The sequence below is a fragment of the Emys orbicularis genome, chromosome 21, assembly GCF_028017835.1.
Source record: "Emys orbicularis isolate rEmyOrb1 chromosome 21, rEmyOrb1.hap1, whole genome shotgun sequence".
Taxonomy (NCBI): Eukaryota; Metazoa; Chordata; order Testudines; family Emydidae; genus Emys; species Emys orbicularis.
The window spans coordinates 9,294,093-9,321,224 of record NC_088703.1 but is presented as its reverse complement, the minus strand read 5'-3'; the positions used below and the strand labels follow the sequence as shown (position 1 = coordinate 9,321,224).

The following is a 27,132-nucleotide window of genomic DNA, read 5'->3' as shown; positions in this document are numbered from 1 at the left end:
CCAGTGCCACCCCAGAAGTGGCAGCATGTCAGCGGTGGGGACTGAGCCCTTGACATGCAGTGGCTGTGTCAGGAGGCCAGTCACACGCATCAGTGGTAGGCAATACAGTCATCAGCATCACTTGTAATCAGACGCACAGGAATCTCCTTGAGTATTTATTGCATTTGCAGACTCGATTATTCCAGACCCAGGTCCTCTCCAACTGGTGAACGGCCCCAATCGCTGCGCTGGGAGAGTCGAGGTGCTTCATAACCATCAGTGGGGAACTGTGTGTGATGATGGCTGGGACTTAACTGATGCTGGAGTCGTGTGCAGGCAGCTGGGCTGTGGGACGGCGTTATCAGCCCCAGGCGGGGCTCACTTTGGGAGAAGTTCTGACACTATCTGGCTGGATGAGGTTAACTGCACGGGGACAGAAGCTGCCCTCACCGAATGCAGGGCTCGGCCTTGGGGAGACAATAACTGTCACCACAGAGAAGATGCCGGTGTTGTGTGCTCAGGTAACCCTCCTCCGTCACATCACTGGGACTGCTTCCTGGAACAGGCTGGGAAGGTTTCAGCACAGTCCCTGCTTCCCTGTCTGAGCCAGTGCTGAGCCCAGTGTCTCAGCGAGGTGCTGGGGGGCTGTGCTGTAGGGAGAGGTGTATGTGTCCCTGTGAGAGACCTTCCGCCGTCTCTGCCCGCTCCAGTTCCAGTGCCAAGCTATGGCACAGTCTGGCACTCTGTAGCCATTGGTCCCCCCAGTCAGATTTAGTGTCAGCTGGAGCCTGTAGCTGTTCACTGGGAACCCTGGGTCACTTTGCCAAGCATCAGGCTCCTGACCCCAGTGTCCCGGGAAATTGGCAACTTAACTAATGTTACCCTTGGCGTAGATGGGATTGGACATTGTCAGGGCCAGTAACACGGCGGTGTGGCCTAGTGGTCAAAGACAAGGTGGCATCGGGATCACGGTTGGAAATCACACAAAATATGAAAGCCAGAAACAGAGTCTGAAGCCTTGTCCAAGGTCAAGCCACAGTCAGAGTTGGTCTCTGGAATTAGGCTGAGGAAGCAGGAACAAGGGGCAGTAATGGGAGCAAGGAGCAGGCAGCAGGAGCGGTAATCATAGATTATTAGGGTTGGAAGGGACCTCAGGAGATCATCTAGTCCAACCCCCTGCTCAAAGCAGGATCAATCCCCAAATAAATCCCCAAATGGGCCCCTCAAGGATTGAACTCACAACCCCGGGTTTAACAGGCCAACACTCAAACCACTGAGCTATCCCTCCCCCCCAGGAGGAATGGGAGGAAGGAGCGGGAACCGGGCGAGGAGGCAGGAACCTGGTCCCTGGGGTCTGGCCAGCAGCAGCCTTAGAAATGAGTTGCTCAGACAAGGGGTAGGATGGGAACAGGAAGCTTTACACCTGGAGGTGTCCAATCAGCAGTCTGCTTCTAGTCACCTGCCTGTGGTGGGTGGGCCTCTGCTGGTGGACCATTAGCTACTATTCCCTCATTTCACCATGATGTGACGGGTAAGGCTGTAGCTTGGCAACGTCGTGGACCTGGGTTTGAGATATGTAGTGCATGGGAGATGCCTAGTTCTTTCCCATTTCCTGTATAAACAGCTGGGCCAACTTTGCCTAGCATGTGTCTCAGCTGCCCTGATTCACCCCAGAGGTGACAGCATGTCAGTGGTGGGGAGTGAGCCCTTGATGGGTATCTGTTGTGTGGACCTGTAAGTGGGAAGCGCTACATTCTCCATTGTCACTAGTGATCACATGCACAGGAACCTCCCTGAGTGTTTATTCCCTTGGGGTGTTTGCAGACTCAGGCATTTCAGAAGTGGCTCAACTCCGACTTGTGAACGGCCCAAGTCGCTGCGCTGGGAGAGTCGAGGTGCTTCACAACCAGCAGTGGGGAACCATGTGTGATGACAACTGGGATTTAACTGAGGCCAGCGTCGTGTGCAGGCAGCTGGGCTGTGGGACGGCGTTATCAGCCCCACGCGGGTCTCGGTTTGGACAGGGAACTGACCGTATCTGGCTGGATGAGGTAAACTGCACAGGGACAGAAGCTGCCCTCTCCGATTGCAGGGCTCGGCCTTGGGGAGAGCATAACTGTAACCATGTAGAAGATGCTGGTGTTGTGTGCTCAGGTAAGCCTCATCTCTTCTGTCATGGTGGGTGCTACAGGGAGTGGATTAGGAAGCTTTCAGTGTAGCCCCTGGTTCCCCATCTGAGTTCCTGTGCCCCAGCATTGTGCTATGGGCCTGTACTGAAGAGAGCAGGTTGGGAACACAGTAGGGGGCGCTCTCCCCTAGCAGTCTGGGCTGACCCCAGTCCTCCCGCTGGCTGACAAAAGGTCTGTGCTGCAGGGTATGGGGCTTTCTCCTCAGAGTCAGTGATGCTCACAATTCCCCGGAGTTGAGCTAGGGGGCGTGAGCTGCAGAGGGTGGTGTGTGGGGCACAGTGAGAGGCCCCCTCCCCGCTCTGATCGCTCTGATCTCCCGCCCTTCTGGCACAATGGGGCACTGGGTAAGCATGGATCACAGCTGTGGGACTTGGTGTCAAACAGAGCTTGCAGCTGCTCCTGGGGACTAGAAACCCTGGTCACTTTGTCAACAGTTGGGTTCCTAGCACAACCATACTGGATAATTTGCACCACAGATAATTACCCCTGAACCTGTAACATCCCCCGCAGCTCTGACTAGGCAAATATTTCCCCCTACTTCCAGTCATGCACAGTCACCATATTTCTGTGCCCTGACTCTCAGCCGCCCGGTCCCACCCCGAAGTGGCAGCATGTCAGTGGTGGGGACTGAGCCTTGACATGCAGTGGCTGTGTGAGGAGGCCAGTCACTCCCATCAGTGGTAGGTGATACATTTATCAGCATCACTTGTGATCAGATGTACAGGAATCTCCTAGAGTGTTTATTGCACTTGCAGACTTCGTCATTCCAGACCCAGGTCCTCTCCAGCTGGTGAACGGCCCCAATCGCTGCGCTGGGAGAGTCGAGGTGCTTCACAACCATCAGTGGGGAACCGTGTGTGATGATGGCTGGAACTTAACTGATGCTGGAGTCGTGTGCAGGCAGCTGGGCTGTGGGACGGCGTTATCAGCCCTAGGGGGGGCTCACTTTGGGAGAGGATCTGACACCATCTGGCTGGACGACATTAACTGTACAGGGACAGAAGCTACCCTCACAGAATGCAGGGCTCAGCCTTGGGGAAACAATAACTGTCACCACGGAGAAGATGCCGGTGTTGTTTGCTCAGGTAACCCTCCTCTCTCACGTATCTGGGGGTGCTGCCTGGAACAGGCTGGGAAGCTTTCAGCACAGTCCCTGCTTTCCTGTCTGAGTCAGTGCTGACCCCAGTGTCCTAGTGAGGTGCTGGGGGGCTGTGCTGCAGGGTGTGCTGTGTCGCTGTGAGACATACACCGCTCCCTGAGCCAGGCAATAGGCGTCAGGAACAAGGGATGGTAACAGGAGCAAGGAACAGTAACTGGATGAGGAAGCAGGAGTCAGGAACAAGGATCAGGAACTTGGGCTGGTCCCAGGCGTCTGGCCAGCAGCCGGCCTAGCAACGGGTTGTTCAGATAAGGGGTAAAACGGGAACAGGAATCTCTGTACCTGAAGGTGTCCAATCAACAGTCTGCTGCTAGTTACCTGACTATGATGAGTCAGCAGGTGTGGCCTCTGCTGGTGGGCCATTGGCTGCAGTGACACATTATGCTCTAGTTGGGCAATCTCATAGGCCTAAGTTTCAGACCTGCAGTAACTGAGAAAGACAAATTCTTCCCCATTTCCTGCCTAAACTACTGGGCCAGCTTTCTGTAGCCTGTCTCTCAGCTGCCCTGTTCCACCCCAGAGGTAGTAGCATGTCTGTGGTGGGGAGTGAGCCCTTGTTGGTCAGTCACTGTGTGCTGAGGCTGTTTAGACCTGTCAGTGGGAGGGATCAGATGCACAGGAATCTCTCTGACTACTCCCTTGGGGTGTTTGCAGACTCAGCCCTTCCACACCTGGCTGAGGTGCGACTGGTGAACAGCCCAAGTCGCTGCGCTGGGAGAGTCGAGGTGCTTCATAACCAGCAGTGGGGAACCGTGTGTGATGACAGCTGGAACATAACCGATGCCGGAGTCGTGTGCAGGCAGCTGGGCTGTGGCACAGCGTTATCAGCCCCAGGAGGGGGTCGATTTGGACAAGGATCTGGGCCAATTTGGCTGGATGAGGTTAACTGCACAGGGACCGAAGCTGCCCTCTCCGAATGCAGGGCTCTGCCTTGGGGGAACCATAACTGTCACCACAGAGAAGATGCCGGTGTTGTGTGCTCAGGTAACCCTCCTTCGTCATGCCCATGTGAAAAGCAGTTTGGGGACTCACTGAGGTGCTCTCCCCTCACAGTGAGTCCTGACCCTAATGCACCACCTGATGCAAAAGGCTGTGCTGCAGGGAGTGGGGCTGGAGCTCAGTGGAGGCTGCTCTCCTTGCAGATTTATGTGTAACCACAAGGCCCCAGGTCACATCTAAGGGCCTTTCTGCAGGGAGCAGTTTGGGGACCACAGGAGGGGGCTGCCCTCTCTCAGAGTCAGTGCTGACCCCAATGCCCCAGCGTGGTGCTAGGGCACCGTGCTACAGGCTGAGGTGTATGCGTCGCTGTGAGAGCCCCTCTCCCACCTCTGCTCACTCTGATCCCCCCCCCCCAACTACAGCACTCTGGGCACTCTGTGACCAGTGAGTTCTAGTCAGACTCACTTGGTGTCTTATTCTGATGAGATGGGAGGGAATAGCCTTGATGTGCTTAGACATCTGCCATTTTTGTATGCAGTGTAGTTGCAGCCATGTCGATCCCAGGATACAAGAGAGACAAGGTGGGTGAGGAAATGTCTTTTATTGGACCAACTTCTGTTGGTGAGAGAGACAAGCTTTCCAACCACACCGAGCCCAGACCTGAAGAAGAGCTCTGTGTGAGCACCAAAGCTTGTCAGGAGAGGGGGTTGGAGTGCAGCTGGGGTGTGGGATGCAGCAGGGGGCTCAGTGCAGGGGGTTGGGGTGCAGGTGGGGTGTGGGATGCAGCAGGGAGCTCAGCGCAGGGGGTTGGGGTGCAGGATGCGGGAGGGGTTTGGAGTACGGGCTCTGGCCCAGCGCCGCTTACCTAGAGCGGCTTCAGAGTAGCAGCGGCGTGGCACCACTAAGGCATGCTCCCTGCCTGCCCTGGGCCCGCACTGCTCCCAGGAACAGGGAACCATGGCCAATGGGAGCTTCGAGTGTGGAATCCACAGGTGAGGGCTGCGCATGGAGCCCTCTGACCCCTACCCTCACTCGGCCGCTTCTGGGAGCGGCGCGGGGCCCACGGCGCCACGGGGGTGGCAATCCCGCGGGCCGGATACAAAGCCCTGAGGGGCTGGATCCTGCCTGCGGGCCGTAGTTTGCCCACTACTGCTCTAGATTCCTGTAAGGCATTTGACTTGGCACTGCACGAGAACGATGCAAAATTGACATTGTACACGATAACTCAATTAAAAACTGGCCAACTTCCTGGTCTCAAAATGTAATTGTGAATGGGGAATCATCATCGGGCAAATGTCTTTGACTGGGGTCCTGCAGGATCACTTCTTGGCTCTACACTATTGAACAATTTTATCAAGGGACTGGAGGAAAACATAAAAACATCACTAAGAAAATTTGCAGATGACACAAAATTTGAGAGACTGGTAAATAGTGAAGAGGACAGGTCACTGACACAGAGTGATCTCAGTCACTAGGTAATCTGGGTGCAAGCAAACAAGATGCCTTTTAACATGATCCAATGTAAAATTATACATCTAGGAACACAGAACACAGGCCGCACTTCCAGGAGGGGGGACTCTCTCCTGGGAAACAGTAACTCTGAGAGAGATTTGGGGGGGGGGGGGGGGTGGATAATCAGCTGAACAGGAGCTCCCAGTGTGACTCTGTGACCAAAATGGCTAATGCAATCCTGGGATGCACACACAGGGGAATCTCGAGTAGCTGTAGAGAGGTTATTTTACCTCTGTAGTTGGTGCTGGTGCGAACGCTGCTGGAATCTTGTGTCCAGTTCTGGTGCCCACAATTCAGGAAAGATGTTGATAAATTTAAGACGGTTCAGAGAAGAGCCATGAGAATGATCAAAGGATCATTTGATTGAGGGGAGGGGTAGCTCAGTGGTTTGAGCATTGGCCTACTAAGCCCTGAGTTGTGAGTTCAATCCTTGAGGGGGCTATTTAGGGAACTGGGGTAAAAATCTGACTCGGGATTGGTCCTGCTTGGGGTTGGACTAGATGACCTCCTGAGGTCCCTTCTAGTCCTGGTATTTTATGATTTGGAAACCTTCCTTGGGGTGATAGACCCAAGCAGCTCCATCTGTTTAGTTTAACAAAGAGAAGGTGAAGGGGTCACGTGACCACAGTCTGTAATTACCATCATGAGGAACAGAAATGTGATAATAAAAGACACTTTAATCTTACAGGCAAGTGATTAATAAGATCCAATGGCTGGAAGTTCAAGAGAGACAAATTTAGATTACAGATAAAGTGCAAATTTGTATCAATGAGGATTATTAACTGTTGGAACATCTTTCCAAGGGCTGTGGGGGATCCTCCCTCACTGGCAATTTTTAAATCAAGATTGGATGTGTCTGAAAGATCTGCCCTAGGAATTACTCTGGGGCAGGTCTCTGGCCTGTGCTACCCAGGAGGGCAGACTAGCTGGTCACAGTGGGCACTTTGGACCTTGGGAATCTATGAATCCCGCTGATCAGATTCAGTGTCAAATGGAGCCTGCAGCCATTCCCAAGGAGTAGGGACCCTGGGTCACTTTGTCAAGCATCAGGCCCCTAAACCCACTGGCCAATTAGTGTCTTAGCTGATGAGCCATAAACCTGTAACATTTGGCACCATTGTGAATGGATGCAGAATTCTTCCCCCTGTCCTCCCTAAATGACTGGGCCAGATTTCTCTTGCCTGTTTCTCAGCTGCACCCCAGCAGTGGCTGCATATCAGTGGTGGGGAGTGAGACCCTGATAGGCGGTAGCTGTGTGTGGAGGCTGTTCAGACACGTCAGTGGGAGGTGCTTCGTTCCCCAGCATCACTACTGATCAGATGCACAGGAACCTCCCTGAGTGTTTATTCTCTTGGGGTATTTGCAGACTCTGGCATCTCAGAAGTAACTCAGCTCCGACTGGTGAACGGCCCAAGTCGCTGTGCTGGGAGGGTCGAGGTGCTTCACAACCAGCAGTGGGGAACCGTGTGTGATGACAGCTGGGACATAATTGATGCTGGAGTCGTGTGCAGGCAGCTGGGCTGCGGGACGGCGTTATCAGCCCCAGGAGGGGGTCGATTTGGGCGAGGAACTGACCGTATCTGGCTGGACGATGTTCAGTGCAAAGGGACAGAAACTGGCCTTTCCGAATGCAGGGCTCGGCCTTGGGGAGACAATAACTGTCACCATGGAGAAGATGCTGGTGTTATTTGCGCAGGTAACCCTCATCCATCACTGTGCGTGTTGCAGGGAGCAGGGTGGGAAGCTCATTACGGGGTATTGTCCCCTCACAGCCATTACTAACCCCAGCATGGTGCTTGGGGCCTGTGCTTCAGGGAGCAATATGGCGGTTCCAGTAGGGGGCGCTCTCCTCTCACACGCTGTGATGACCCTAATTCCCCTGTGCAGATCTATAGGCCTGTGCTGCAGGAAGCGGCATGGGGGCTCAGTAGGGGACGCTCTCCCAGGGCTGGCTCTAGGTTTATTGCCACCCCAAGCAAAAAATGTTTTGGCTGCCCCCCACCCCAGCCCTGGGCTCTCACCCCCCACCCTCACCCCCTGCCACCCCAACCCTGGGCTCTCCCCCGCACCCCACCCGCACCCTCTGCCGCCCAAACTCTGGGCTCTCCCCCCCATCCCACCCCACCTGCACCCCCTGCCACCCCAACTCTGGGCTCTCCCCCCCACCCCACCCGCACCACATGCCACCCCACCGCTGGGCTTCCCCCCACCAGCGCTGACTCTGCCTCCTCCCCCCTCGCCTTCAGCCAGTCCAGCGCTGGGAGGGTCGTGGTAAGCAGCGGGGCTCCCGGGCCGCGCCTCAGCCCAGGGTCCCTCAAGTCGGGGCTCCCGCCTCCAGGACCGGCCGGGACTGGGGAGGACAGAGCCGGAGGACCGTCCCGGCAGGGGGCTGAGGAGCTGGGGCAGGGCAGCCCCAAAGGGAGCAGAGCCCCGGAGAGCGGGACGCGGGCCCCGCACAGCATCACCCTGCCCTCTACGGCCCCGCTGCTGCTGCTGCTCCTGGCCGCCCTGCCGCAGTCCCTGGGTGGCTCTGGCTGCTTTGCCCAGCCCCTGCCGCGGCGTTGGGGGGGGCGGCTACCCTGCGGCACCTGCAGGTGGCTCCGTGTGCCCCGAGGGGCAGTCCCCAGCCCGAGTGTCCCACGCTTAGAGCCCGCCCGGCCATAAGGTGCGGGCGCTGCTCCCCGACGCAAACCGCAGTGGCCCCAGGGTGCCCCCGGTGCAGGATGTGTCACTAGAGGAGGTTTTGGAATTAATTGATAAACTTAACATTAACAAGTCACCGGGACCAGATGGCATTCACCCAAGAGTTCTGAAAGAACTCAAATGTGAAGTTGCGGAACTATTAACTAAGGTTTGTAACCTGTCCTTTAAATTGGCTTCTGTACCCAATGACTGGAAGTTAGCTAATGTAACGCCAATATTTAAAAAGGGCTCTAGAGATGATCCCGGCAATTACAGACCTAACGTCGGTACCGGGCAAATTAGTCGAAACAATAGTTAATAATAAAATTGTCAGACACATAGAAAAACATAAACTGTTGAGCAATAGTCAACATGGTTTCTGTAACGGGAAATCATGTCTTACTAATCTATTAGAGTTCTTTGAAGGGGTCAACAAACATGTGGACAAGGGGGATCCAGTGGACATAGTGTACTTAGATTTCCAGAAAGCCTTTGACAAGGTCCCTCACCAAAAGCTCTTAAGTAAAGTAAGTTGTCATGGGATAAAAGGGAAGGTCCTTTCATGGATTGAGAACTGTTTAAAAGACCGGGAACAAAGGGTAGGAATTAATGGTAAATTCTCAGAATGGAGAGGGGTAACTAGTGGTGTTCCCCAAGGGTCAGTCCTTGGACCAATCCTATTCAACTTATTTATAAATGATATGGAGAAAGGGGTAAACAGTGAGGTGGCAAAGTTTGCAGATGATACTAAACTGCTCAAGATAGTTAAGACCAAAGCAGATTGTGATGAACTTCAAAAAGATCTCACAAAACTAAGTGATTGGGCAACAAAATGGCAAATGAAATTTAATGTGGATAAATGTAAAGTAATGCACATTGGAAAAAATAACCCCAACTATACATACAGTATGATGGGGGCTAATTTAGCTACAACAAGTCAGGAAAAAGATCTTGGAGTCATCGTGGATAGTTCTCTGAAGTTGTCCGCGCAGTGTGCAGAGGCGGTCAAAAAAGCAAACAGGATGTTAGGGATCATTAAAAAGGGGATAGAGAATAAGACTGAGAATATATTATTGCCCTTATATAAATCGATGGTACGCCCACATCTCGAATACTGCGTACAGATGTGGTCTTCTCATCTCAAAAAAGATATACTGGCACTAGAAAAGGTTCAGAAAATGGCAACTAAAATGATTAGGGGTTTGGAACGGGTCCCATATGAGGAGACGTTAAAGAGGCTAGGACTCTTCAGCTTGGAAAAGAGGAGACTAAGGGGGGATATGATAGAGGTATATAAAATCATGAGTGATGTGGAGAAAGTGGATAAGGAAAAGTTATTTACTTATTCCCATAATACAAGAACTAGGGGTCACCAAATGAAATTAATAGGCAGCAGGTTTAAAACAAATACAAGGAAGTTCTTCTTCACGCAGCGCACAGTCAACTTGTGGAACTCCTTACCTGAGGAGGTTGTGAAGGCTAGGACTATAACAATGTTTAAAAGAGAACTGGATACATTCATGGTGGTGAAGTCCATTAATGGCTATTAGCCAGGATGGGTAAGGAATGGTGTCCCTAGCCTCTGTTTGTCAGAGGATGGAGATGGATGGCAGGAGAGAGGTCACTTGATCATTGCCTGTTGGTCCACTCCTTCTGGGGCACCTGGCATTGGCCACTGTCGGTAGACAGGACACTGGGCTAGATGGACCTTTGGTCTGACCCGGTACGGCCGTTCTTATGTTCTTATGGTGAGTGGCTGGCAGAGCAGCTGCCACCAAAGCAAGCACCCAGACAGCAGAGCGAGCCAGGCGCTCTCCTCCCCGCCCCCATGGTGGGAGGTGCAGTCACACAGGTGCACCTCTGAACTCTGGGTCTTCACTAACCAAGGACAACCACTGTGAGTGGGATGCGGTGGAGGGAGAAGGGAGGGGAACCTTAAAGGAACTTTGGGTTGCTGGACTCTAGAACCTGAGGCAAGACACTGCCCAGTGTACTCTGGGATAGGTGTTTTGCTCATGGTTTTACCTATTTCCGGTGTTTTCCCAAGTTAATGCTGGGTTACTTCCCTCCTTTTATTAAAGAGTTTCTTTTCTGCACTGAAACTCTGTGCTTGCGAGAGGGGAAGCTTTGCCTCGTAGAAGCACCCAGGGGGTGGTGTGTAATAGTCTCAGGTTACTGGCTGGGAACTCAAGCAAGTTCTGTAGTATTGCTGAAAAGGAACCCCTAGAATCCTAGATATTGAATCCAGCCCTGGTCGCTGCTGACTCCACCTGGCAGAAGGGTTACATAGATATGGACTTGTGAAATACGCAAAAGAAGACGACTCCCCCCACTGACATGCAGCCACTTCTGGGGTAGGACAGGGCAGCTGAGAAACAGGACAGGGAAATATTTAGGCTGTGTAGGACAGGAAGTGTCCTGTGTCCAGCTGTTGGGGAAGTTACAGGTTCAGGGCTAATTCCCTGAGATGGAAATCTGCCGGAACACAGTGATTAGGAACCGGACACTTGAGAAATTGGACCTAGATTTTTTGTTTGAGTGAGCGGCTGCAGGCTCCGTTGACACCAAATCCAACCAGTGGAAGCTGCAGTTACCCAGGTCCCCATTGCGTCGCAGAGGAGTCTGGCCCAGGGATAACTAAACGCCAACTGGCAGAGGGCACAGGGATACCTAGAGTTATACAGGGATCCCCTGGATGAGATATATGCACAATAGCTCACCAGAGGTGTTTTGTGAGGTCTCTACCAAGAGCCAGCAGCCCGCTGGTCGACCTAACGGGAGCAAGATGTTTGTATGGGACATAGTTGAAGAGAGATGTAAAATACAGAATATGAGGCTCCAGAAGTGCTGAAGGGAAGCTTGTCACCTGCGCCATGGCAATTCCTTCAGTTGAGCCAATCAGCACATAGAACAAAGCACATCCGAGGAGACAGGCTGTATTCACTGTCTGGGCACAGTGGGGGCCTGAGAATTTACAAAGACAAAGGACCCTCAGCACAAGTCTCCGAAGAGAGACCTCCTCTAGGAAGAGACAATGGTCTGTACCTACAAAGAAAGAGGAGAGGGGACAAGAGCTCCCTTTCACCCAGGAGGCATCTGACAGCGTTTGTCTCAGGAACAGGAGATCACAGCCAAGCCTGGAGTAAAACCCTGGAAGGACTGTGGGGTGAGTGTTGCTCTACCAGACAGAAAAATATCTCGTTCAATGAGTCTAGCCTCTAGTCAGCGTGGTATGATTTTATTGGCCATGGAACCATTTCTTTCCAACCCTTCTCCTTGGTACCCCTCAAATCTCTACTCTCTGTGTAATCACTTATCCTTGGTGTGACTATGAAGTGATCTCAGGCTGTGCGTTGATTGGGGCAGAGATGGGAGGTGGAAATGGTCAGATGGGGGCCCTGTTCCTTTGGGAGCAGTGGATCTGTGAGTGCTGTGAATGCCCAGTGGGACAGGGGCTGGGTGCTGCAGGGAGACACGTGGAGGGCTGGGGGTGGAATGTGCCTATTGCCAACCTGGAGAGAGGCCACTCCGCGAGGCCTAGAGGGCACGGCTTGTGTGGCCTGTGGCTGCGGGAGTTGGAGAGCGGCACCCCAGCGGGCACAGACAAGGCTTCCTCATGTTAGGGGGCCATGGCACCACACTGGGGCCTTAGGACTAGCACAACTGCAAAGGGAGAGTGCCCCCTACTGACACCCAGCCCTCCTCCCTGCAGCACAGGCCCCTTGTCCCCGTACTGGGTCACAGGGGCCAGCACTGACTTCAAGGGGAGAGCGCAGGGCCGGCTCCAGGCACCAGCAAACCAAGCAGGGGCTTGGGGCGGCACATTTTCAGGGGCGGCATTTCAGCCAGCCTCTTTTTTTTTTTTTTTTTGGCGCTTGGGCGGCAAAAGCCTTGTTGATGAAGCCTTGACACTTCAATCTGTGACAGTTCCTCAGATTTGTCACCTACAAAAGCCGGCTCAGGATTGGGAATCTCCCTAACATCCTCAGCTGTGAAGACTGAAGCAAAGAATCCATTTAGTTTCTCCGCAATGACTTTATCGTCTTTAAGCACTCCTTTTGTATCTCGATCATCGAGGGGCCCCACTGGTTATTTAGCAGGCTTCCTGCTTCTGATATACTTAAAAACATTTTGTTATTACCTTTGGAGTTTTTGGCTAGCCGTTCTTCAAACTGCTCTTTCGCTTTTCTTATTACATTCTTGCACTTAATTTGGCAGTGTTTACGCTCCTTTCTATTTGCCTCACTAGGATTTGACTTCCACTTTTTAAAGGAAGTCTTTTTATCTCTCACTGCTTCTTTTACATGGTTGTTAAGCCACGGTGGCTCTTTTTTATTTCTTTTACTGTGTTTCTTAATTTGGGGTATACATTGAAGTTGGGCCTCTATTATGGTGTCTTTAAAAAGCGCCCACGCAGCTTGCAGGGATTTCACTTTAGTCACTGTACTTTTTAACTTCTGTTTAACTAACCCCCTGTTTAACTGGGGGGAGGGATAGCTCAGTGGTTTGAGCATTGGCCTGCTAAACCCAAGGTTGTGAGTTCAATCCTTGAGGGGGCCACTTAGGGATCTGGGGCAAAATCAGTACTTGGTCCTGCTAGTGAAGGCAGGGGGCTGGACTCGATGACCTTTCAAGGTCCCTTCCAGTTCTAGGAGATGGGATATCTCCATTAATTTAAACCCCCTCATTTTTGCATAGTTCCCCCTTTTAAAATTAAATGCCACAGTGTTGGGCTGTTGAGGTATGTTCTTCCCACCACAGGGATGTTGAATGCTATTGTATTATGGTCACTATTTCCAAGCGGTCCTGTTATAGCTACCTCTTGGACCAGCTCCTGCGCTCCACTCAGGACTAAATCTAGAGTTGCCTCTCCCCTTGTGGGTTCCCGTACCAGCTGCTCCATGAAGCAGTCATTTAAAGTATCAAGAAATTTTATCTCTGCATTTCGTCCTGAAGTGAAATGTTCCCAGTCAATATGGGGATAATTGAAATCACCCACTATTATTGGGTTCTTAATTTTGATAGCCTCTCTAATTTCCCTTAGCATTTCACCACTCTGCTCACCCTCACCTTCTGCTGCCCCCGGCCGCTCTACTGTGACCTCTGCAGGTCGCTCTCTTGAGGCTCCACCCAGCTCTCAGTGACCATCACCTCTTAGTGGGGAAACCTCAGTGCTGAAGCAGCTGGGCAAAAACACTGTCTCACAGCAGGTCATTTCAGCTCTAGTGATCACTGAAACCAAAAAGACTCCTAATGGAGCCTTAATTAACTCTATCTTTGAGGGGAGGGGCAGATTGAACCATTCCTAGACCCCTTACACAGCGCCCACACCCCTCAGCAGGAACACCCATCTCCACCCCCTCTCACTCTTGATAGGGGTCTGGTGTCTGAGCCCCCTGGTTAATGAGTTCAGTTCAGTTGTGGGTGACCCCTCAGTCAGGGCAGGCTACGCACTGTTCTGCTGCCCTTTACTCAGACAATCAGGATAACAACATTTCATTGCCCCTGTATTCAGTACTCCAGTGATTTGTAACCCAACACCAGCCAACACAGCTCTGTCTGCTGGATACCTGCTGGATACCTAGGTAGAATGGGTGTGTTCATGTAAATACTGTCTGGTCCTGAAGCCTTTTCCCCTTCCCAGCTCATCACTAGGTGTTAGGGGAGAGCTCATTTCAACCTTGCTCACTTCTAGTTCAGGGATGGGCAACCTTTGGCACATGGCCCATCAGGGAAAGCCTCTGGCGGGCCGGGCCGGGCCAGGCCGGGCCGGTTTGTTTACCTGCAGTGTCCGCAGGTTCGACCGATCGCAACTCCCACTGGCCATGGTTCGCTGCTCCAGGCCAATGGGGGCTGTGGGAAGCGGCGGCCAGCACATCCCTCAGCCTGTGCCGCTTCCTGCAGCCCCCATTGGCCTGGAATGGTGCACCGCGGTCAGTGGGAGCTGCGATCGGCCGAACCTGTGGATGCTGCAGGTAAACAAATCATCCTGGCCTGCCAGCGGATTTCCCTGACAGACCGCGTGCCAATGGTTGCCGATCCCTGCTCTAGCTTGTTCAGCCATCTGACTGTGCATCCTCAAGGTCCAGTCTTCTAATGGGGCTCCCCTCCACCACGTGTGTGACCGTCTGTGTTGCTGCCCTACCTCTTGTTTCATTAGCCTTTGCCCTCTCTCATCCTCCCACTTTATTCCCTGGTCATTCCTTACCATTCTTTTTACACCTTCAGCCACTATTAAAAAAAGTTACCTATCATTTACCAGAACAATTTACCTTTCCCCTGCTCTGTGCAAACCTTAATTTTAAAACAACACCCATATGAAATGGTGGGTAGGTATTATCCATGCTTAACAGAAGAAGGACCCAAACACAGAGCATTGCCCCAGGTCACTTTGTGAGCCCATGGAACACCCTGGGCTAGAACCCAGGCACTTCTAGTTGTTGTATTATTACTTCTCATTTCAATTCCAATAGCAATTTGAAAACGTAACGGCTGCTTGAGAAGATCGAGCTAAGCCAAATTTCTGCATCGCAGCCGTCCCTCTGGCCAGTCCAGTCAGCGGCCCGTTAAGCCTAGTCCAGGATCTGCGTCCCAGGTTGCAAATAGAGAGATACAAGTTAGGGCTTCTGAAAATCCATCAGCACGCCAGTCTCTCTATCCCAGAGTTGCCGCCCCTCTGTGGGGACACAGCTGTCAGCCCAGCTTTGCCATCATTCATCTGAGACTGGTACTGGGCTGGCAGCACTAGACAGGAGTGCAGCAATGGCTGCCACAAAACAATGTTGCCAAGTCAGTCGTGGCAAGTCAAGAGGAACCGCAGGGGCAGGTGTTTGCTTCAGGAGGGGGCCGACCTGCTTGTAGGGAGTGTGCATTGCCTCTGCCCTGGTCGGAACCATTGTCAGCCTCATGCGCAGCAGGTTCCTGCCAGGCGTCCCTGCGCTCCAGGCAGTTCTAAGGGGGATCATAGAATCATAGAATATCAGGGTTGGAAGGGACCTCCGGAGGTCATTTAGTCCAACCCCCTGCTCAAAGCAAGATCAATCACCAATTAAATCATTCCAGGCAGGGCTTTGTCAAGCCTGACCTTAAAAACCTCTAAGGAAGGAGATTCCACCACCTCCCTAGGTAACCCAATCCAGTGCTTCACCACCCTACTAGTGAAATAGTTTTTCCTAATATCCAACCTAGACCTCGCCCACTGCAACTTGAGACCATTACTCCTTGTTCTGTCATGTGCTACCTCTGAGAACAGCCTAGCTCCATCCTCTTTGGAATCCCCTTTCAGGTAGTTGAAAGCAGCTATCAAATCCTCCCTCATTCTTCTCTTCTGCAGACTAAATATGCCCAGTTCCCTCAGCCTATCCTCATAAGTCATGTGCTCCAGGCCCCTAATCATTTTTGTTGCTCTCCGCTGGACTCTTTCCAATTTTTCCACATCCTTCTTGTAGTGTGGGGCCCAAAACTGACACAGTACTCCAGATGAGGCCTCATCAATGCCGAATAGAGGGGAATGATCATGTCCCTTGATCTGCTGGCAATGCCCCTACTTATACAGCCCAAAATGCTGTTAGCCTTCTTGACAACAAGGGCACACTCTTGACTCATATCCAGCTTCTCATCCACTGTAACCCCAAGGTCCTTTTCTGCAGAACTGCTGCCTAGCCACTCGGTCCCTAGTTTGTAGCGGTGCATGGGATTCTTCCATCCTAAGTGCAGGACTCTGCACTTGTCCTTGTTGAACCTCATCAGATTTCTTTTGGCCCAATCCTCTAATTTGTCTAGGTCCCCCTGTATCCTATCCCTCCAGCATATCTACCACTCCTCCCAGTTTAATGTAATCTGCAAACTTGCTGAAGATGCAATCCACACCATCCTCCAGATTATTAATGAAGATATTGCACAAAACCGGCCCCAAGACCGACCCTTAGGGCACTCTGCTTGATACCGGCTGCCAACTAGACATGGAGCCATTGATCAATAACCGTTAACCCCAATGATCTTTCCAGCTTTCTATTGGCCTTATAGTCCATTCATCCTGCCCATACTTATTTAACTTGCTGGCAAGAATACTGTGGGGGACCATATCAAAAGCTTTGCTAAAGTCAAGGAATAAGACGTCCACTGCTTTCCCCTCATCCACAGACCCAGTTATCTCCTCATAGAAGGCAATTAGGTTAGTCAGGCATGACTTGCCCTTGGTGAATCCATGCTGACTGTTCTTGATCACTTTCCTTTCCTCTAAGTGCTTCAAAATTGATTCTTTGAGGACCTGCTCCATGATTTTTCCAGGGACTGAGGTGAGGCTGACTGGCCTCTAGTTCCCCAGATCCTCCTTCTTCCCTTTTTTAAAGATGGGCACTACGTTAGCCTTTATCCAGTCATCCGGGACCTCTCCGGATCCCCATGAGTTTTCAGAGATAATGGCCAATGGCTCTGCAATCACATCCGCCAACTCCTTTAGCACCCTCGGATGCAGCGCATCCAGCCCCATGGACTTGTGCTTGTCCAGCTTTTCTAAATAGTCCTGAACCACTTCTTTCTCCACAGAGGGCTGGTCACCTCCTCCCCATACTGTGCTGCCCAGTGCAGTAGTCTGGGAGCTGACCTTGTTTGTGAAGACAGAGGCAAAAAAAGCACTGAGTACATTAGCTTTTTCCACATCCTCTGCCACTAGGTAGCCTCCCTCATTCAGTAAGGGGCCCACACTTTCCTTGACTTTCTTCTTGTTGCTAACATACCTGTAGAAACCCTTCTTGTTACTCTTAACATCCCTTGCTAGCTGCAACTTCAAGTGTGATTTGGCCTTCCTGATTACACCCCTGCATGCCAGAGCAATATTTTTGTACTCCTCCCTGGTTATTTGTTCAATCTTCCACTTCTTGTAAGCTTCTTGTTTGTGTTTAAGATCAGCAAGGATTTCACTGTTAAGCTAAGCTGGTCACCTGCCATATTTACTATTCTTTCTACATATCGGGATGGTTTGTTCCTGGACTCTAGGTGACGTTTTCAGGGAGCTATGGAGCCAGCACATGTAAATTCGATTCTGATGTCAGGCTAAGGCAACCATTAATGACACGGGTGACTGTGCTGAGCTCACAATCACCAAGATGCTTATGCCAGCATCTGCCCCACGGTACTGCACAGTATCGCACTGGAGCGAATACCAGCACCATGAGTGAGGGTGTAAATCTGCTCCCCAGGAGGTTCCTGCCAGCTGTGCAGGGGATGATCTTTTTAAGTGCTCTAGTGGGAGCAGTAGGTCAGACTGAAGTCCAGTCTGCATAACTAGGTGAGAGCTGGCTGGGAGGGGAGTGGACAAACTTCAACATTGCCCAAGTGATTAGCCTGGTCAGTGGTGGGGAGCCCTTGACAGGCAGTGGATGTGTGCAGAGACCGGTCAGACCCGTTGGCGGGAGGCGCTACATTCCCCAGCAACAGAAGAGATCAGAGGCCCAGGAACCTCCCTGAGTGTTTATTCCCTTGGGTGTTTGCAGACTCCGGCATCTCCGAAGTGACTCAGCTGCGGCTGGTGAATGGTTCGAGTCGCTGCGCTGGGAGAGTCGAGGTGTTTCATAACAAGAAGTGGGGAACTGTGTGCAATGACAGCTGGGACCTACAGGATGCCACAGTCGTGTGCAGGCAGCTGGGCTGTGGGACGGCGTTATCAGCCCCTGCCGGAGCTCACTTTGGGCCAGGATCTGACCATATCTGGCTGGATACTGTCAACTGCACAGGGACAGAAGCTGCCCTCTCCCAGTGCAGGGCTAAGCCTTGGGGAGACAGTAATTGTACCCATGAAGAAGATGCCGGTGTTGTGTGCTCAGGTAACCCTCCTCCATCACTTCACTGTGGGTGCTGTAGGGATCGGGCTGGGAAGCTTTCAGCACAGACCCAGCTCTCCTGTCTGAGTCAGCGCTGACCCCAGTGGCCCAGCATGGTGCTAAGGGCCTGTACTGCAGGGAGCCGGTTCGGGGTCACAGTAAGTGTCGCTTTTCCCACGGTGTCAGCACTGACCCCATTTCCCCCACCCAGTTCTACAGGCCTGTGCTGCAGGGAGCGGGATGGGGGCTCAGTGGGGGGCGCTCTGCCCTCGCAGTCAGTGCTGAGCCAGTGCCTCAGCGCCGCACTTAGGGCCTGCGCTGCAGGGAGCAGTACGTGCGCCTCAGTGAGAGACCCTCCCCGTCGCTGATCGCTCTGATCCCCCTGCCCCGCTACAGCACAATGGGGCGCTGAGGAACAATAGATCCCATTTGTGGGATTTGGCATTGAATGGATCCTGTAGCAACTCGGGGATCCCTTTTTGAAGTTGTGGTTCCTATCCCAGTCACTCCGGGTGATTTACATCTCAGCTAATTTGCCTGAACCTGTAACATCCCCCACAGCTGTGACTTGAGACAGGGTTCTTCCTAAATTCCTCTCCTACACAGCCCATGAATTTCTGGGTCCTGTCTCTCAGCTGCCTTGTTCCACCCCAGAGGTGGCTGCATATCAGAGGTGGGGAGTAAGTCCTTGACAGGCAGGAGCTCTGTTTAGAGGCTGTTCAGATCTGTCAGTGGGAGGTGCTAAGTTCCCCAGCGTTAGTAGCAATCACATGCACAGGAACCTACCTGAGTGTTTATTCCCTTGGGGCATTTGCAGACTCAGGCATTTCAGAGCAGACTTCGCTCCGACTGGTGAACGGCCCGAGTCGCTGCGCTGGGAGGGTCGAGGTGCTTCACAACCAGAAGTGGGGGACCGTGTGTGATGATGACTGGGACCTACAGGATGCCGGAGTTGTGTGCAGGCAGCTGGGCTGTGGGACGGCGTTATCAGCCCCAGGCGCGGCTCACTTTGGGCGAGGATCTGACCCCATCTGGCTGGATGACGTTCACTGCACAGGGACAGAAGCTGCCCTCTCCCAATGCAGGGCTCGGCCTTGGGGAGAGTATAACTGTCACCACGGAGAAGATGCCGGTGTTGTGTGCTCAGGTAACCCTCCTCCATCCCGGTGGATGCTGCAGGGAGTGGGGTAGGAGGTCAGTAGGGGGCAGTCAGTTCAGAGCCCAATGTAACAGTGCTGTTCCAGAGGCCTGTGCAGTAGGGACAGCGTGCGGGCTCCTGAGAGACTGCTCTGCCCTCGCAGTCAGCGCTGACCCCCATGTGGGTGAAGGGACTGTGCTGTAGGGAGCAGTTTGGGGACCACACAAGGGGCCTTTCCCCCTGGAGTTAGTGCTGACCCCAGTGTCCCAGGGTGGTGACGGCTGTTGTGCTGTAGGAGGCAGGGTGGTGGTTTCAAGAATAAAGTCCTCCCATTGAAGGCAGTGCTGGCCCCAGTGCCTCCCAGTTACGGCCTGTGCTGCAGGGAGCAGTACGTGCGCCTCAATGAGAGACCCTCCCCATCGCTGATCGCTCTGATCCCCCTGCCTCACTACAGCACAATGGGGTGCTCTATAACCGTAGATCCCATGTGTGGGATTTGGGGTTGAAAAGAGCCTGCAGCTGCTCAGGGGCAGTAGAAACCTGGGATCCCTTTATGAAGTGTGGGGCTCCTCCCCCCCACACTCTGGGTGATTTCCATGTCAGCTAATTGTCAGCTTGAACCTGTAATATCCCCCAAAGCTGTGACTGGAGACAAGGTTCTTCCTCACTCCCTCTCCTGCACAGCCCATGAGTTTGTGTGCCTGGTCTCTCAGCTGCCCTGTCCCACTCCAGAGGTGGCTGCATGTCAGTGGTGGGGAGTGAACCCCTGACAGGCAGTTGCAGAGGCTGTTCACAGCCATTAGTGGGAGGTGCTATTTTCCCCAGGGTCACCAGTGATCAGATGGAGTGAATGTTTATTCCCTTGGGGCATTTGCAGACTCAGGCATTTCAGAGCAGCCTCAGCTTCGACTGGTGAACGGCCCAAGTCGCTGCGCTGGGAGAGTCGAGGTGCTTCACAACCAGCTGTGGGGAACCGTGTGTGATGACAGCTGGGATTTAACTGAGGCCAGAGTTGTGTGCAGGCAGCTGGGCTGTGGGACGGCGTTATCAGCCCCAGGGGGGGCTCGATTTGGAGGAGGCTCTGATCCCATCTGGCTGGATAACGTTCACTGCACAGGGACAGAAGCTGCCCTCTCCAATTGCAGGGCTCGGCCTTGGGGAATCCATAACTGTAACCACGGAGAAGATGCCGGTGTTGTGTGCTCAGGTAAGCCTCTCCATCACTGTGGGTGTTCTGGGGAGCGGGATGGGGACTCACTAGGGGACGCCCTGCCCTCACAGTCATTGCTGAACCCAATGCCCCAGCACAGCACTTAGGGCCTGTGCTGCAGGAGGTAGTACGTGCGCCTCAATGAGAGACCCTCCCCATCGCTGATCGCTCTGATTCCCCTGCCCCACTACAGCACAATGGGGCACAGGGTAACCGTAGATCCCATTTGTGGGATTTGGGGTCGAATGGAGCCTGCAGCCGCTCAGGAGAAGTAGAAACCATGGGTCCCTTTATGAAGTGTGGGGCTCCTACCCCCATCGTAGTGATTTCAATCTCAGCTAATTACCCCTGAACCTCTAACATCCCCCACTGCTGTGACTGAGACAGGGTTCTCCTCACTTCCGCGCCTACACAGCCCATGTGTTTTCATGGCCTGTCTCTCAGCTGCCCGTTCGCACCCAGAGGTGGCTGTATATTAGTAGGGCAGAATGAGCCCGTGTCAGGCAATTGGTATGTGTAGAGACTGACCAGATCCGAGGTGCTATGTACCCCAATGTCACTAGTGATCAGATGCAAAGGAATTTCCCTGAGTGTTTATTCCCTTGGCCCAGTTGCAGACTCAGCCATTCCAGAGCAGGCTCCAATCCGACTGGCTAATGGTTCTAGTCTCTGCGCTGGGAGAGTCGAGGTGTTTCACAACCAGCAGTGGGGAACCGTGTGTGATGACAGCTGGGACATAACTGATGCTGGAGTCGTGTGCAGGCAGCTGGGCTGTGGGACGGTGTTATCAGCCCCTGGGAGAGCTCAGTTTGGGCGAGGATCTGACCATATCTGGCTGGATGATGTTCACTGCACAGGGACAGAAGCTGCCCTCTCCCAATGCAGGGCTCGGCCTTGGGGAGACAATAACTGTCACCATGGAGAAGATGCTGGTGTCGAGTGCTCAGGTAACCCTCCTCCGTCACGTCACTGTGGGTGGTGCAGGGATCGGGCTGGGAAGCTTTCAGCACAGACCCAGCTCGCCTGCCTGAATCAGTGCTGACCCCAGTGCCCCAGCATGGTGCTAAAGGCCTGTACTGCAGGGAGCCGGTTGGGGGACACAGTAAGTGTCGCTCTTCCCATGGTATCAGTGCTGACCCCATTTCCCCCCCACAGTTCTACAGGCCTTTGCTGCAGGGAGCGGGATGGGGGCTCAGTAGGGGGCGCTCTGCCCTCGCAGTCTGTGCTATCCCAGTGCCCCAGCACAGCACTTAGGGCCTGCGCTGCAGGGAGCAGTACATGCGCCTCAGTGAGAGACCCTCCCCGTCGCTGATCGCTCTGATCCCCCTGCCCCACTACAGCACAATGGGGTGCTGGGTAACCATAGATCCCATTTGTGGGATTTGGGGTCGAATGGAGCCTGCAGCCGCTCAGAGGCAGTAGAAACCTGGGATCCCTTTATGAAGTGTGGGGCTCCTCCCCCCGTCACTCAGGGTAATTTCCATCTCAGCTAATTACTCCTGAACCTTTAACATCTCCTAGAGCTGTGACTAGAGACATGGTTCTTCCTCACTCCCTCTCCTACACAGCCCATGAGTTTGTGTGCCTGGTCTCTCAGCTGCCCTGTTCCACCCCAGAAGTGGCTGCATGTCAGTGGTAGGGAGTGAGTCCTTGATAGGCAGGTGCTGTGTTTAGAGGCTGTTCAGACCTGTCAGCAGGAGGCGCTAAGTTCCCCAGCGTCACTAGTGATCAGAGGCACAGGAATCTCTTTGAGTCATTTTACCCTTGGGGTGTTTGCAGGCTCAGTCAGTCTGGGCTTTGCTCCACTCGGATTGGTGAATGGCCCAAATCCTTGCGCTGGGAGAGTCGAGGTGCTTCACAATCAGCCGTGGGGAACCGTGTGTGATGGCAACTGGCAGTTACCTGATGCTGCCGTCATGTGGAGGCAGCTGATCTGTGAGATGGCGTTATCAGCCCTAGGCAGGGCTTGATCTGGGCGAGGGTCTGATCCCATCTGGCGGGACGATGTTCACTGCAGAGGATCAGAAGTTTCCTGCAGTGAATGCCTGGCTAAGCCTTGGGGAAACCATAACTTTCACCACAGAAAAGATGCCGGTGTTATGTGTTCAGATAACCCACATCCATCACCATGGTGCAGGGAGGGGGAGGGGGTCTCAGCAGGGAGCGCTCTGCCCTCACAGTCAGTGCTGACCCCAACACTCCAGTGTGGTGCTAAGGGCCTGTGCTGCAGGGAGCAGCTCAGGGACCACCATGAGAGCTGGATGTCAGTGGTGGTGATTCAGCCTGGGACAGGCAGTCGCTGTGTGTGGAGCCCATTCAGACCCTTCAGTGGAAGGCACTATGTTCCCCAGCGTCTCTAGCAATCAGAGGCACAGGAACCTCCCTGAGTGTTTATTGCCTTGGGTGTTTGAAGGCTCAGGCATCTCAGAAGTGCCTTTGCTCCAGCTAGTGAATGGCCACAATCGCTGGGCTGGGAGAGTCGAGGTGTTTCATAACCAGCAGTGGAGAACTGGGTGTGATGGCAGCTGGGACTTACGTGATGCTGGAGTTGTGTGCTGGGCAGTGGGACACCGTTATCAGCGCCACATGGGGCTCAGTTTGGACATGGATCTAACTGTCCCTGGGTGGATGATGTTAACTGCACAGGGACAGAAGTTGCCATCTCCGAATGCAGGGCTAGGTCTTGGGGAGACCATAACTTCAATTATGCAGAAGATTCCAGTGTTGTGTGCTCAGGTAACTCTCGCTTTCCCTTGCACTGTTGATGCTGCAGAGAGCCTGTTGGGAAGCTCAATAGAGCATGCTTTCCTGTCTGAGTTAGTGCTGACCCCAGAGCCCCATCACTGTGCTATGGGCCTCTACTGCAGAGAGGGGTATGTGTGCTGTGTGGAGAGGCCTTCATCCCCATTTGATTGTTCTAGTTAGTAGAAAATTGATAAGGGAAGCAAAGTGACGGAATAAGAAATCTATGGCCAGCAGAGTAAATGACAACAAGAAGGCGTTTTTAAAATATATTAAGAACCAAAAGAATCCTGACAATGATATCAGTCCATGCTTAGATGGAAATGGTAGAAATATCAATAACAATGCGGACAGAGCAGAAGTGTTCAATAAATATTTTTGTCTGTATTTGGGAAAAAGAGATCATATAGTCTCGCCATATGGTGATGATAACACTCTGTCTATTCCACTAATGTATCAGGAGGATGTTAAACAGAAGCCACGAAAGGTAGATAGTTTAAAATCAGCTGGTCCAGATAATTTGAATCCAAGGGTTTTAAAACAGCCAAGTATGGAGCATGCTGGACAGTTATTATTAATTTTCAATAAGTCTTGGAGGACTAGGAAAGCTCCAGCAGCCTGGAAGAAAGCTAATGTTGTGCCAATTTTTAAAAAGAGTAAAAGGGATAACTTGGCTAATTACAGGCCTGTCAGCCTAACGTCAATCCCAGGCAAGATAAAGAAGTGGCTGATATGGGAGTTGAACAATAAAGAATTAAAGGAGGGTAATGTCATTAAAGGAAATGAACATGGGTTTATGGAAAATAGATCTTGTCAAACTAACTTGATATTTTTTTTATGAGATTACCCGTTTGGTTGATAAAGGTAATAGTGTGGATGAAATAGACTTAGACTTCTGTAAGGTACCACAGAACATTTTGATTAAAAAAACTAGAACAGTATAAAATTAACATGGCACACATGGCAGAGAGTGGTTCTTGGACCTATGATATTTAACATTTTTATAAATGACTTAGAAGAAAATATAAAATCATAGGTGTTAAAATTTGAAGATGATACAAAAATTGGGGGAGTGGTAAATAATGAAGTGCACAGGTTACTGATTCAGCCTGATTTGGATTGCTTGGTAAACTAGGTGCAAGCAAACAATATACATTGAAATGTAAATATCTACATCTAGGAACAAAGAATGTAGATCATGTTTACATGATGGGGGATTATATCCTGGGAAACTGACTCAGAAACAGATTTCCAGGTCATGGTGGACAATCAGTTGGGCATGAGCTCCCACTGAGACTCTGTGGTCAAAAGGGCTAATGCAAACCTGGGATATATAAAGAGAGGAATCATTAGCAGGAGTAGAAAGGATATTTTACCTGTATATTTGGCACTGCTGTGGCCATTGCAGGAATACAGTATTCAGTTCTGGTGCCCACAATCCAGGAAGGATGTTGATAAATTGGAGAGGGTCATAGAAGAGACACAAGAATGATTAAAGGATAAGAAAACCTGCCTTACAGTGATAGGCTCAAGGAGCTCAATCTATTAACAAAGAGAAGGGTAAGAGGTGACTTGATCACAAACCAGTCTACAAGAATCTACCTGGGGAATAAATATTTAATAAAGGGCTTTTCAATCTAGCAGAGAAAGGTAGAACAGGATCCAATGGCTGGAAGTTGAAGCTAGACAAATTCAGAGTGGAAATGAGGCATACATTTAGAATGGTGAGGGTAATTAACCACCGGCACAATTTACCACGGGTTGTGGTGGATTCTCGATCGCTGACAATTGTTGAGTCAAGAATGGCTGTTTCTGTAAAAGCTCTGCTCTAGGATCAGACTAGATGATCACAAAGGTACGTTTATAGATTTATAGATTCTAGGGCTGGAAGGGACCTCGAGAGGTCATCGAGTCCAGTCCCCTGCCCTCGTGGCAGGACCAAATACTGTCTAGACCATCCCTGATAGACATTTATGTAAACTACTCTTAAATATCTCCAGAGATGGAGATTCCACAACCTCCCTAGGCAGTTTATTCCAATGTTTAACCACCCTGACAGTTAGGAACTTTTTCCTAATGTCCAACCTAAACCTCCCTTGCTGCAGTTTAAGCCCATTGCTTCTTGTTCTATCCTTAGAGGCTAAGATGAACAAGTTTTTTCCCTCCTCATCATGACACCCTTTTAGATACCTGAAAACTGCTATCATGTCCCCTCTCAGTCTTCTCTTTTCCAAACTAAACAAATCCAATTCTTTCAGCCTTCCTTCATAGGTCATGTTCTCTAGACCTTTAATCATTCTTGTTGCTTTTCTCTGGACCCGCTCCAATTTCTCCACATCTTTCTTGAAATGCGGTGCCCAGAACTGGACACTATATTCCAGTTGAGACCTAACCAGCGCAGAGTATAGCGGAAGAATGACTTCTCGCGTCTTGCTCACAACACACCTGTTAATGCATCCCAGAATCACGTTTGCTTTTTTTACAACAGCATCACACTGTTGACTCATATTTAGCTTGTGGTCCACTATAACCCCTAGATCCCTTTCTGCCGTACTCCTTCCTACACAGTCTCTTCCCATTCTCTATGTGTGAAACAGATTTTTCCTTCCTAAGTGGAGCACTTTGCATTTGTCTTTATTAAACTTCATCCTGTTTACCTCAGACCATTTCTCCAATTTGTTCAGATCATTTTGAATTATGACCCTATCCTCCAAAGCAGTTGCAATCACTCCCAGTTTGGTATCGTCTGCAAACTTAATAAGCGTACTTTCTATGCCAATATCTAAGACATTGATGAAGATATTGAACAGAGCCGGTCCCAAAACAGACCCCTGCGGAACCCCACTTGTGATACTTTTCCAGCAGGATTGTGAACCATTTATAACTACTCTCTGAGAATGGTTATCCAGCCAGTTATGCACCCACCTTATAGTAGCCCGATCTAAGTTGTATTTGCCTAGTTTATCGATAAGAATATAATGCGATACCATTGTGACGGGTTGGATCACAGAAACCCCCTTGGGAGCTGCCACCTAATGTACCAAGACTACTTCTATTCCTGTTTTCCCTGCCAGCTCAGGACTCCAGCACCCTGTCTTGCTGAGCCAGACACTCCCGTCTGCTCCAACACAGACCCAGGGTCTGAATTACTTGCTCCAAAGCTGCAAGTTTACCTGAAAGCAGCTCACAGAAGTATGCTTGTCTTTAGCACTCAGATGCCCAACTCCCAATGGGGTCTAAACCCAAATAAATCTGTTTTACCCTTTATAAAGCTTATACAGGGTAAACTCATAAATTGTTAACCCTCTATAACACTGATAGAAAGATATGTACAGTTGTTTGCTCCCCCAGGTATTAATACATACTCTGAGTTAATTAATAAGTAAAAAGTGATTTTATTAAATACAGAAAGTGGGATTTAAGTGTTTCCAAGTGGTAACAGACAGAACAAAGTAAGTCACCAAGAAAAATAAAATAAAATGCACAAATCTATGTCTAATCAAACTGAATACAGATAATCTCACCCTCAGAGATGCTTCAGTAAGTTTTTTTCTCAGACTGGACACCTTCCAGGCCTGGGCCCAATTCTTTCCCCTGGTACAGCTCTTGTTCCCGCTCAGGTGATAGCTAGGGGATTCTTCATGATGGCTCCTCTCCTCCTCTCTGTTCTGTCCCACCCCTTTATATCTTTTGCATAAGGCGGGAACCCTTTGTCCCTCTGGGTTTCTACCCCCCCACACTGGAAAAGCACAAGGTTAAAG

At 51.5% G+C, this 27,132-nt stretch overlaps 1 protein-coding gene across 1 annotated transcript in view; it reads left to right on the top strand.

Moving 5' to 3' along the window:
• LOC135892886 (uncharacterized) overlaps positions 1-27,132 on the top strand; it is a gene marked incomplete at its 5' end in the record, with an annotated part of 126,392 nt that overhangs the window by 10,791 nt on the left and 88,469 nt on the right. Inside the window, 9 exon segments of the mRNA XM_065420654.1 lie at positions 171-500; positions 1,804-2,133; positions 2,924-3,253; positions 3,982-4,311; positions 7,145-7,474; positions 17,955-18,284; positions 19,114-19,428; positions 20,297-20,626; positions 21,253-21,576. Coding sequence (XP_065276726.1) covers positions 171-500; positions 1,804-2,133; positions 2,924-3,253; positions 3,982-4,311; positions 7,145-7,474; positions 17,955-18,284; positions 19,114-19,428; positions 20,297-20,626; positions 21,253-21,576 — 2,949 coding nt within the window.